General features: G+C 37.5%; 1 protein-coding gene across 13 annotated transcripts in view; it reads right to left on the bottom strand.

The window, feature by feature from the left end:
- Window positions 1-10,940: 10,940 nt before the first annotated feature.
- Window positions 10,941-13,281, bottom strand: part of PPP6R3 (protein phosphatase 6 regulatory subunit 3) — a 65,351-nt gene continuing 63,010 nt past the window's right edge. For all 13 annotated transcript variants that reach the window (XR_012675696.1, XR_012675695.1, XM_075162894.1 and 10 more), the window contains one exon: window positions 10,941-12,873. Coding sequence is in view for 11 of the 13 variants with exons in the window: in XM_075162894.1 (XP_075018995.1) it covers window positions 12,822-12,873 (52 nt within the window). In the remaining 2 variants the exon portion in view is untranslated. The remainder of the gene's footprint in view (window positions 12,874-13,281) is intronic.

Here is a 13,281-nt window from a genome sequence, read left to right on the forward strand (position 1 = left end):
TCATTCTTTCTACGCGATATGATGAAGTCAGATACTTACAAACCCTGCCCAGTGAGCAGAGTTAAGACTCCTAGTCTTGTGGATAATTGGGCATAACTTCGCAAGAATGTTTTACAACTAAAGACTTCAGGACCCAAGTTTAGGTGCTCTTTCATCTCAGTTACAGAAGTATACTATCACTATGTGGTCAGTGCAGCCAGTAGGTGAATCATTTGCTGCCGTAAGTCTCACAGAACATGTTTCTGAAAAGACAAGAAGAGAGTGGGCATGATGAAATATGATGCAACCACAAAAAACGATACTGAGACCTCCTGGACTGATTATGAGGAGAAACCATCTAGCTTGTAACCAAAGGAGGGACAGCAAGGAAAGGAAAAAGTATAAGTTCCTCATGTTCGCCCTCAAGGATTTTGGGTGGAGTTAGTATAGTGATGCTTACATTGTTGTATTTGCTTCCAAGAGGTTCATGCAAGGGAGAAGTCCTCTGACATCAGTGCTGCCTATCAAGGGCAGAATAGAGAACAACTGTTCTTAGTACAAGATGATAAACACTACTTTGTGCTAAAGGAATGAAAAATTGTAAACATAGGGCCTACAGGTGTTTTTAAGGAGACCAAGCTAATAACAAGCAAACATAAGATTGTAATAAGGAATAAAATTAGAAAATAAGTAGATAAATGTGATCTTTTTGGCAAACATGGAAAGTTAAAGGGAAGTTGTGCCTCAGAAGTCTATGAGATATAGTGTTACAAATAGGATTGTGCCCTGGAAAACTAATCCTAATAATAGAAATGGAACATACTTTTAAATTCAGGGGTTTTAAATTATTGATAGGAATTGATATCCATCTGAGGCACTTCATTTGTATGGTGCTACTTGAAGAAGTCATAGGATAGCTACTTAACTCCTTAGCATTTTTTTGTCACTATTTCTTCATGTTACCCTTCTCAGTTTGAAGTTTTGTCTTTTTGTCATTTAAAAGCTTTATGGTTCTTGCCCTCACTTTGGATTTTATATCTTACAAAGTTATCATTTAGTGGTCTAACAGATAAGTAGAGCAGTAAGGGGCAAGTTGACCTGCCTGAGAAAGAAATGCAATACACTGCTACCTATGTCGCTGATGTTCAATGTCAAAGAATATCACTCAAATTTTATTTGTATTTATTGTTCTTCTGACTAGTAAGCAAGAAATTTGCAAGTATAACTATGAAGCTTTCTCTCGCCTTCCCCAACATAGATACTAAGTCAGTCTATCATCAAAAAGCTGCTGGAATGGGAGTAAGGAGTACTTTAGGAAAAGAAAACCCAAACCATTTTTGACAAAGGACTACCTGTATCATTCAATTTTAGTTAACGTAACCATATGGCTACATGAGCCATAGGCTTTCCTGATAATCATTGGAGAGGCAGGTTCCTCTAGATGAACACTCTGGATCTAATTTACAGCTCAGAAATGCTGCCTTCTCAAATATAAAAAACAATTAAGTTACTTCTTTCAGACTAAATAAATATGAGAAGGTACAGCCAACGTAAGTTTTAGATGTTAAAAATGCAAGCTAGTTTTACATTAACTAATAATACTAGTCATATATCAGTAACAATACCAGTAATTTACAAAAAAAGTGTTATCCTGGTTATTATTCAAATGCATTTTCTACAGCAAATGTTTCACCAATACAAAAGTGCCCAATTCTGACTAAATCTCAGTTTAATGACTTGTTAGATTTTTTATTTATTTTAGGTTCATGGGGAACATTACAAATTCTCTGACAGATTTCCAGTACTACAACCAAGACTGCTGATTTTTGGTTTTATTGATTTTTTTTCTACTCTTTTTTTTTTTTTTTAAACATGGATTTAGTCCACACTAGTAAGAGGATTCTGGTGTATTTCATTAAAATTTAAAAGATAAGATTGTCCAGCTTTTCCTTCCTTATTCTTTCACAGCCCCAACAATCATAGATTTAACTTAGTGTTTACTGTGATAGATGATACGTATAATTGAGGAGTTTTACTATGCTGTTTATTAGCTGTGCTCAAATCTATGAAAAGGGGGCATTTTTTCCCTGTACTGTTTTTGAAAGGACAGCTACGTTTTTTAGTATCACATTAACAGCTGTTTGAGAACATGCTGATTGATTCTCTGAAGTCGTAAACAGTTGTAAAACTTCATGAAAATAGTAAAAGCTTTAATCTCAAGCCCACTTAAGCATTCATATTTTTATTTAACACCTGTAATCTATTACAAACAAGATTGTATCTTTAAATTGAACAAATGTCTTCCTGTCCTGGTTTTGGCTGGGATAGAATTAATTTTCTTCCTAGTAGCTGGTACAGTGCTGTGTTTTGAATTTAGTGTGAGAATAATGTTGATAACACCCTGATGTTTTAGTTGTTGCTAAGTGGTGCTTACTAGTCAAGGACTTTTCAGCTTCCCATGCTCTGCCAGGTGCACAAGAAGCTGGGAGGAAGCATAGCCAGGACAGCTGACCCAAACTGACCAATGCGGTATTCCATACCATATGACATCATGCTCAGTATATAACTGGGGGGAAGTGGCTGGGGAGCAGTGATCACTGCTTGGGGACTGGCTGGGCATCGGTCAGTGGGTGGGGTGAGCAATTGCATTATGCATCACTTATTTTGTATATTCTATCATCATTATTGTTATTATTTTCCCTTCCTTTTCTGTTCTATTAAACTGTCTTTATCTCAATCCACAAATTTCACCTTTTTTTCCCCCCCAATTCTCTCCCCCATCCTACTGAGGCGGGGGAGGGGAGTGAGTGAGGCAGCTGCCTGCCACATTAAACCACAACACTTCCTTTAAAGGTAGCGACAGTAATAAAATATTATAGGAAATGCTTTAGAATCTTTTAAATTCTTAGAAAGTGGGTAGAAATGCGTAGTGGAAAAAACAAATTACATGGGATGGGACGAGTGGTCATGTTTTCCCTTCTTGTTACAATGCAACTTGGCTGTGCAGCTCAGGTTTTGAAGTCTCGGCTACTACCAAAGGGAGATACTGAACTTTGCTGAGCCTCAACTTCTGCAGGGCATAAGGACCCTGCAAATTAAGACTCGCGCTGAGTATTGACAGCTATGGGGGCTGGAAATCTGGGTACTTTGCTGCCGCTTAAGTGTTCTGCATCATCTTGGGCATCAGATCTCAAGCAAGCCTCTTCTCACTGCCCAGCTGTCAGTTTTTACTGCTCTTGCAGCAAATAGGCCCTTTTGTTCTCCTTAAACAGGCAGGCTTCAGTGTCCCAGAGAGGAAAAATATGTCCTATTTGGATTTCTACCATTTCGCCAGTTCTCCAGAAGTGGGCAAGGGGAGGGAGGAGAAATAGAAGAATTTAAGCATAGATGATCTGGAATTATGCTGTATATAACTCAAACTTACACTGAACTATTCACATAGCATGTGACAGACCCAGAGATCGAGCTGATCTAGCATGCTTAAGTGGGTTAGTGGGGTGAAAAGAAAAAAAAACACCTAGGGAAACAAGGCTACAAGAAGTTTGAGTCTAAAAGCTCAACAGTAGATGAATTTTGGGTTGCTAGAGGGCTCCCAATCAGTGCTTAGAAGTTATAGGAGAAATAAACTAAGCAGTTCTGACATAGTTCCTCATAGTGGCAAACAAAACAATTAAAATTGCAGTATACTAAGTGATATCCAAGAAAAAGTTAAGTGTGATGCATCATACTGTAGATGTGGTGATGTACTTAATTTTTGCTTTTGCAAAAATCTGATTTCAGATGCAAGGCACTGCAATGGCATGGGTAGCTAGTAAGCTGAAGATGGAAGATGTAAAACCTTTTTTCTGCATCATTTCACTCTTCAGATATGGGGTAAGAACAGCTTTTTAATTTCAGTTAGATCTACTTGATTTATATAATATATGCCACTTCTGAGTTTTAGACCTATTACCAAACTAGACTACTAAAATGGTGTGCTTTTTTGATTGCTACTAGTAAGTTACTTTATCCAGAGCTATTAAAAGCCATCAATTAATATAACTAACGTTCACCAGTCAGAGGCAAATTACTGGACTCAAAGCAATAGCAGTAGGAATGAAATGAAATTCCAGTCTTTGTTACAGATTTGCAGAAGAGACATTTTGAAACCTCTCTTTCAGCTTTAGACATGCATTCTTCTATTTACCAGCCTTCATCTCTATTTAGCTTCTAACATCTATGAAAAAGGAACATTTACTTCATAAATACCTGTGTCTTGAGTATGTGATTTTTGCAGTTCTAATAACAGTTCATTCTATCTTTGCACAGTCCCAAATCTCGCTTCTGTGAAATCCTCCATGAGAATCAGGCATAAAAGAATGCCAAATACAACACTGCCAGGATTCTTAACGCATAGAAAGCAAGAGCTACTTGTACTGTAAAAATAATTCAAAGCTGGAATCATTTATCTGTCACCCTATTTGTAACTGTTGTCTTTTGAGTATAGAAACCCCCCTCATCTCTAGCACTGTTCCTTTTCCTTAAGTTCTGCAAGAAATTACCCTAATGATAAAGCTCTTACGCAAAGGGATACAAGTCCTTTTTAATGAAGAGTATTAGGCAGTACTGACATAGATTCTGCTTGCTCCTTCACTTCTTACAGTAAAAGCAGTTTGTTTCAAAGTTCAATACATGCAGTATAGTTACTGCAGTGTTTCATCAATTCCATCCACAGCCACTATAGAAGCTGCTATGACAGCAGAAAAGCAGTGAGCAATCCTTACACATATATTCAGTAAACTGAAGACCTAATAAACGCATGTCAGCTTAGTAGTAAACATTACCTTTATTCCTCCTCAACAAAAAAGTTGTAGCTAATAGAAAAGCTTATGCTTATTTTTGAGTTTCTAAAACATTCTTAGAGGTTTGTAGCACAGATCAAGGCCATACATTGTTTATAAAAAAAAAATCGTTCTTGCCCCATTACCCTTGCTCTGAGGTCAAAAAAGCTTTTTTGTCATGAGAACATACAGTGAAGATTGTCAAAGGTAGCAGTATTCAAGCAGATACATATTCGTTGGGATCAAAGCTGGAGCAAATCAAAAGTCCAGAGGCCATATTAAGTCCTACAGAGTCAGATAAGAGCCCGTAGAATACCTTGACAACATATACAGTTGGGTGTTATGACAGTCTCAAAAATAATCTTAAAAATTAACTAATTACCCTTTCAAACATGGCATATTATCAGAGTCCATATCTTTTGTTACATGCAAGTGAAGACTAAATCTGCAGTCCTCACAGCAAGTCTAGATAGAAGAATAAGTCTCTTAAGATAATTGATGCCAATAGAAAACTAATTACCTTGTAATATTTGTCTAGCAGCAGCAATCCTTGGAGTTTCTGAATCTTCACATTCCAAAGGGTCAGATTTCAGTACATAGTACTCGGCCCACACCATCAGTATAAATTCTGACTTCATATTAACAACTTACTCAGAGGATTCAGTTACTGTGCATCCTGTTTCTTTCGTCTAGTGCAACTCACATCAACATCTTTTTCCCTCATGATTAACTTGACACAGGCACCATGGCCATGAACTATTTGAAAAAAATTCTCCCAGGAGCACAAGGCCATTCAGAGGTTCTTGTTTACAGTAGTCTTTGCAGGCAGGTAGCCAGCTAGAAAGATTTAACCTTCTTTTTCTAGATCACTTAAGTGTTGCAATGACCAAAAAGAGAAACAAGAGCTTGCTTGAGATTTAGAACTCAAATCCCCTTCCCTTGCCCTCAAAGCTTAATTTCATCATTTATCTTTATTTCTTTCAAGCCAGTATCTTGACACGTGCAATGGAGATGATCTTCCCATTTGACTCTGTTGCCTACCTATAATCTTTTGGTGACAGACTTTGCACATTCGTGAACATGAATAATTTCTTGCTCCTAATAAATATGTTTCAGTGTAACTGGGTCATGCAGTTTCTCTATGAATCTGTCACACTACCCTAACACGGCTTTCCTTATTCCTCTCCAGACACTTGGCACAAAAATGCATTTGAAAGTAGCAGCTACCCCTCTCATTGAAGGAACTGGTTACTTAGTCATCTAAAACATAGTCCATACTTTCTCATATAATAGAAAAGGATGTTGGAGAATAGCTCAGATGAAAGACCACCAAACACCCTCATATGCAAATTCAAGCTTAACATAATAATTAACCTGCACTTAGTTTTACAATGAAAGCCTTTTTCTGAGATACTCTGTTCTACATCGTAATTGGAGACTCCCGCTAGGGGTGCCTTACCATATGAAGAAAGCTTCCTTCAGAGCCGAGTCATCTGCAAAGACCCTTCTGTGCAGCTTGCTCAGGTCAGACACTGGGATGGCTGGGGGCAGGAGGTTCTGCATGCACTATCTGTAGCCACTGTTCTCTGGACTTAATGTGAAGTCAAGGGCAATTTGTTCCTCCAGCAGAGACCAGGAAGCTCCTAATGAACAGCAGGTAACCACTCAGGTGAGTTTACTTCCTTTGGACTGTTTTCAAGATGCATTAGACCACTCCTTAGAGCAGCTGGAGGCTTGTTCTACCATATTAGAGAGACCCTACCTTTCTCACACAGCGTGTTACGATGGTTTACATCTGTGCAACACCAAATTCAAAGCTGCAGTCAACTTGTTAGTGTGTTCTTGAGGATAGTACTGGTGACAGTTGCTGAAGCAGCTAGATCTCATCATTGTATTGAGAAGAATTTAATGCAGCATGCAGAAGCATACCAGTTAATAGATTAACAACATCAGTACAAGTTTACAGATGAACCGCTTTCGGCTGAAGCGGAGTGTTGATTCAATAATCACAAATACAAATTCTTGCCTCAGTTTCTGGGAAGCTATAAACATGTCAGCTAAAAGGCTCAAATACATCAAGTAGTTGGACTATGACAGAAGCAGAGAAATCTTCGACAAAAGCTGAAGTTGGCCTCAGAAACCAGAGGCACGGGTTCCTCCTCCCGTCCAATTACACTCAGGCTGGCCAGAAACCACTACACATGCAGAGACAGGAGCTTAAAAACATTTCATATTTACTGAAGTGCTTCAGAATGGGCTGTACCATATGCACAAGTACCTCCTTCTTCTTCCTAGCATTCTACAGTTCAGTGCATTTAGGAAATGCAGCATGCATGCTGCAGCTGGCCGTGTTAAGAAGAGAGTATATCCTACCCACTGATGTGTGTGCACACAAGTGTGTGTATCTCTATATATATTTATTTATACAGCTTAGTTAAAAATTGCCTTAAGTGCTTGGACATAGCAATCAATATGAATTATGTAAGAAACATGTAAATAACACACTTGAAAATTTAGTTAGCAGGAACTCACCCACCACTTCCCAAGTTCAGAGACTTGTCTTCGGAGTTCAAACTAGACATGCACAGTACCAGCATTTAGACATGCACAATACCAGCATTAAAAACCAGAGCTGCACAGTTCCTCAGCCCTTTTATCTTTTCAAGCTACATAATTCTGAAGGGACTACAGAGAAAGAATAGGACCCCATAGTCCCATGAACATCTCACGGTTCCTAGTTACTACCTTTTCTCATTTGAACGCTGGCTGATCAATATGCACAGTCCACTATGCCTCACCCCAAAGCAGAACTCTTCTCATTTGAAAGCACGCTTCAGATGGTTTAGCAGTGACTACAGAAGAACAACCCTTTTTAACAAATACAGCATTAAAAACAAGTGTTTCTATAAGCATATAGCAGGAAAGGTGCTGTGGAGAACTCCAATAACAGAAACAAGGTCACTTGAGTTTTAGCAGACAGAGCCAGTAAGCTTATCTTAGCAATCTTGTGCCGTCGTCTGATACAGAACCAGTAGAAGACAGTCAATGCTTTGTATCTTTCATTTGAAAAAATAGCAAAGAGGGATTTTGCAAACACTTAATTCTGTTTGGTGTAAGGAGAAGCAGGTTTTATTTGCAATGTATGCAGTCGGACTTCAGTGCCCTGGCAAAAGAACGAGGTTAATCTATTACCCAAGATGAACTTGTGACAACCTTTGACAGATAATTGGTGTAGGTAAGAGGGGAAGGGAAGAACCCCCCCAGTTAAGAAAGACAGGAAGAGTAGCACATAGTGGAGTTCAAAAGCAGTCCCAACAGATCTGTAACAGGTTCAGGTTCCATCTGAAAAAATGAAGTCTCTCTACTATGCCCATGAAAATCAATATTAATTAATCAACTAATTATCATCCATAGACTTAAAGTGCTGAGACAACCAGATTAACTTTACCCTGAGCAAACAGATAAGTTGAATCTCATGAGACATGAGTGACAAAGTCTACTCAACCACAGCTAGGCAAGATTTGGTTCTCTTACTCCAGATGACTGTATGCCAACAATCATCTAAATGATGATAGACAATCTAAATTAGTCTTCAGAATCCATGTTTTGAGATGCAGAGAACATAAATCACAGGAAAGCATGCACACCACTCAGAAGAGATCCAGAATGAGAAGGAAGAACACTCCTTCTCAGAAGGTCCTAGAAGCAGAATTACACTACTTAAGCTACGGCCAGAAAGATGAAGTAAAGGGAATCCTACCTCATTTTGCAAGGTACTTACCGATTTAGAGAAGATAAAAATGCAGAAAAAGTTCTCCTCTCCAATGCACAAAGATGCATCAAATACTAAGCCCAGACTCATCTATGAGAAAGAAATTCTGAAAGATACTAGTAGCAAAACACCATGTAAAGTTCAGGTCTCATTACTGCTTCAGCTTGTGGCAGAAGAGTAAGCAGCACACACTTGACTTCCCTGCGACATCATTAAGAGAAGTGTAATTACACACAAGTCATTAACCAAGACTAATCACAGAGCAAATCACAGGCTTGGAACAATTTGAGCCACAAAGTCAAGCCAGGTCTGGGCAAGTCCAAAAGATTTCATGAACTCTCCTAGCTAAAAGCAGGCAGGAAGATGCCTCTATTTTTATGCTAAGAGTATTTTTTATTTTAATTTTATTGTCTTAGTCTTCCTCCATGCTGTAACGTTACATATTCAAACAATAATGGAACAGAAGGATGCCAAATCCTTACCTGTTAGGAAATAAGATGCAGAAACTAAAAGACAGAAGTAAAAAACTTAAAAAAGGCTTGTTGCTGCTGCTGCATTAACTTCCACTTTCCATCCTGGTTTGGGAAACAATACAGACACTTTTAGAATGAAACTTGAAGCACTTATACTACACTGGAGAAAGCACTATTTATTCTGAGATAGTCAGAAGTGATTGTTTAAGTATATTAATAGAACCATCAGATATTTACAAAAAATACTTCCTGATATAACTGTATAAGACGTATGTCAGAAAACAAAACAATCTCCAAGGAAATTAAAGCTAATTTAAACAGGAAGATAAGTTTATAATGAACGATAGTAACAACCTGATTCATCTTCCTCATAAGTCTTTCATAACTCCTCAGTGGATTTCACAAGAAGAATGAATGTCACAGTAAGTTTCTACAGAAGTATGCAGATGACAATACAGAACTCACTGTTTTCAAGAGGTAGATACAAGGCTTAACAGGAGCAAGAAGATAGGTTTCACTCAAGAGCATGGTCACACTGGGTTGCATTTACAATGATATAATGAGATTGTTTCAACTATCCTGTTGTCTTCTCAGTGACTACCTGTCAACTCACTGAACAGGGGGAATGCTTGCTTAATTAACAATAATAATAATAATAATAATAATGTTAGCCAAGACAACAGCTTACACTTTTACGTAAATGGAATAATCTTGCTATAAAATCTAGTACAAGGCTTACACTTAAAAATAATGGTTTAACAGGTCAAGAAGGCATGATTCATCCACTCTGCCACGTAACAGAGACGCAGGTCTGAAAAGGCAATAAGCTATTGCATATATTGCTGGTCTAGCCACTTACGCAACATGCTCTTGCTTAAGTAAAAATCCTTTACCAGAGAAGTTCGAGTGTTAAATCCATTGCCCTCTGCTATCAACTGACATCACTATTCCTCAGTTTCAAGTGACTGAGCTTCTAGCCATTTCAAAGAGCATTGTGAAATGTGGCAAAGCATATATTCAGTATGAGCCATTCAAAGGAAGCTTATTTCATCCTAACTGCTGCTAAATACACTGTAGGAAGTCAAACCTGTACAAAGGTATTAGACTTTAGTCCATCTCACAAATGTATTAAAGTATCTTTTAATAAAGACGACTCAAATTCCATTGCATGCAAGTCAAATTTGATTAAACAGGTTGGGTAACACAGCCATTCAGAACTCCTCTCCAAGTATGTTCAGACCTTCGTAAGCCTATGTGAGCAGCATAAAGTTTTGGTAAAAAATGACAAAAGGGGTGTGTGGGGGGGGTGTGTGTGTACACAATAAAAACACACCTCCAAAGCTTTCCCTTCAAGTTCAGGATTCCTTGTACAAGTAACACAGTGGGTAAAACACAACCTACACCTCCTCAGAACAAGCTCACACTACATCAAATCTAGGTTAAATTCCAGGCTTAACACACCTTCCACACAAGCTGTTAAAACTATCAATAAATGCAATAGTAAGGAAGAACTCTCAGGACCACTGGAATCAGCGTTAGGTAAGGCAATCTAGTTTACCTCTATTGCACCCTTTAATTGGAAGGCAAACTACACTGAAGGGCGAATTCCACTCACCACCACTTCTCACACCTCCACTCAACTGATATTAACCTATCAGCAACAGAGGGAAAGGGTTCAAAATACCCCCCCTTTTCAATTCTGCGCTCAGTATGAACTGGACAGTGGACTGATATGACAGTTTGTTAACAGAAGGAAGGACAACACCCTAGAAAACTTTGCTGAACTGCAGGCAACAGGGCTGAAATAGAGTTTCAACTAATTTGCTGCCAGTATCTCTTTCACTTTTCATGGCTATGTAGCTAGTTAATTCAACTTGTTAGCAAGGGACAAATAGCTCCACTGGAAAGAACAAAAGTTTTATTCCATATAAGCATCAAACTTATGTAATCCAACACACTGCTCTCCTGTATTTGGAATTTCTACTTGGATTGCAATTCATGTGTTGAAACGAGTGGTTTTGTTTCCAAAACTGCTCGTTCAGTTACAGATCAGAAAGTGATAGAAGGACAGCTGCCAACCTTAAAGCTAATATACAAAACATTTTTGGTCAAGCTGATCTGGAAGTAATTCTGAACTGAAGAACAAACAACTTAGAAACTGACTGGATTCCATCATTTAAAGGACAAATAAAAGGGCAACCACAGTTACCAATTCCACCTATGATACTGTGTTTTTTCCCTCCATTTTCACACAACTGATCAGTTTGTAACAATTTGCAATGACGACTGCCACTGAAATTTGCTGCAGAAAATGCAAGAGAGAAAGCAATAAGGGCAATGCCATTATACATATATGGTGTTTTTTTTTTTTATTTCTGTATGCAATGTAATGTTTAGGCACATTGCTTGGGACGCCTTCTAAAGTAAATCATTGGCCATTGTTTAGAGTATCCTTTTGGCTTTAAATACTGGTCAGGAAAACAAATGATGTAAAAAATAAATGAATATAACTATTACAGAAACAAAAATGGATTTGCATCTAAAAGTGCAGGAGGTGAAGTACTTTAACCCTTTCACCAGACGATGTGGCAATATACAGTATATTGCTTCTGTTTGTTTGAGAAGGCTGTTGGAATTTTACACTGACATAGAAAATTATAAATTACACAGAATTAGTTTCCATAATCACTATATATATATATACACAAACCAGCTGTGAAAAAACTGGTTTAGAACATACAAATGAAAGCCTCACACAGATCAGTACAGTGAAAGTAACAATTAACATGCTCCGCTGCCAGAATTTGTATTAAAAACACTATATACTTTTAAAATGCATGTACTGTAATTACATTAGCAGCACGGGCATTTCATTTATTTGACTTGTCTAAAAGGATTATAGCGTTTTAAATACGCAGATTGTTCTGAAATGTTCCATTGTATAATGCTTGGTATTAAACTAAATCTTGGTGAATGGGTTAAAAGGCAGGTGAATCACTTAAACACAACAAGCCATGTGCACTTCAAATATTCTAGTGTTTCACCTGTAAGGTACTGTTTCAAGCAAACAAGACTTAAGAGAACATATGGCTTTACAGTAACATCAATTTGTCAACTAAGTTGTAGCAATAAATACTTAAAATCTCTACCAATAGACTTACATTTTTGATCTGTTTTAAACAATACAGAAAACAATTACCAATTAAAAAACCTGTTGTAAAATGTTGAACACCAAAAAATTCTTATTTAAATCACTTTTGTAAGCTAAAACAACCAAAATAACATTTATAGGGCATTTCAGTTTCAGAAGAAACATGAATTCATTTTTTTCTTTTCTTTTTACAAGGTGAAAAATGTATGAAAACTGCTAAATACTTTGGTCACACTAATTGTCAAATAGTTATGTCTCAAATACATTAGATTTGTGTATTCACTTTTTTATAAAACTATTCTTACAGCCATTTTAACTATAGTAACACTACTGTCATCATTACATGGGTAGCAGGATCTTATTTCACAGGCCACCCATTATTTAGAACAATACAATATAAACATACGCAAAAATTATTGGTATTTCTCAATGTGCAATATTTTTACACTTATTAATTTCTGTACAATGTCTTAAAATCTAGAATATAAATGTTGCTGGTCCTGATCCCTTGCGAAATTAGTGCAGCAGTGACTGGCTTCAACAGGGTCTAGATGAAATCCTCAAGAAACACTCGAACACCTGGATATCAGTTCATTTTCTTCAGTCAAGGTAGTAGACATCACATATCATACAGGGCCATTAACAGATGCCTCTCCTAAATGGGTGTGTTGATCAGTCCTAAGAGGCCAGAAAAAGGTGTAAGTATACAAGAAACAAGAAGGGTCCAAAACAAATTTGGGTGGGTGCAAAAAAAAAAACCAAACCAACCAAAAAAACAACAGCCCCAGACCACATGTAGCATGACCCCTGAGTGGGAGAGAGGAAACACAAGCTAATAACATGTTCATCCCATTTATTTTCTTGCGTTGTTACTGTCTAATTAAGCATAGCGCTTTAACTGAGCACACACTGAGGGTGTTTGATCCTGAGCTACTAAGTGATCTCTAGAGATACGGTATCTCCCCAAGAGAATCACTAATAAAAAGTACATTTCTGATACTTCTCCAAATCTTATTCTGTTAAGCAAAATGCGATACCAGGAGTATTTAAGATTGCATTTGAAAGTAAGCAGCTAAGACACAACAG

The sequence above is a fragment of the Calonectris borealis genome, chromosome 14 (assembly GCF_964195595.1).
Source record: "Calonectris borealis chromosome 14, bCalBor7.hap1.2, whole genome shotgun sequence".
NCBI classification, from domain to species: Eukaryota; Metazoa; Chordata; class Aves; order Procellariiformes; family Procellariidae; genus Calonectris; species Calonectris borealis.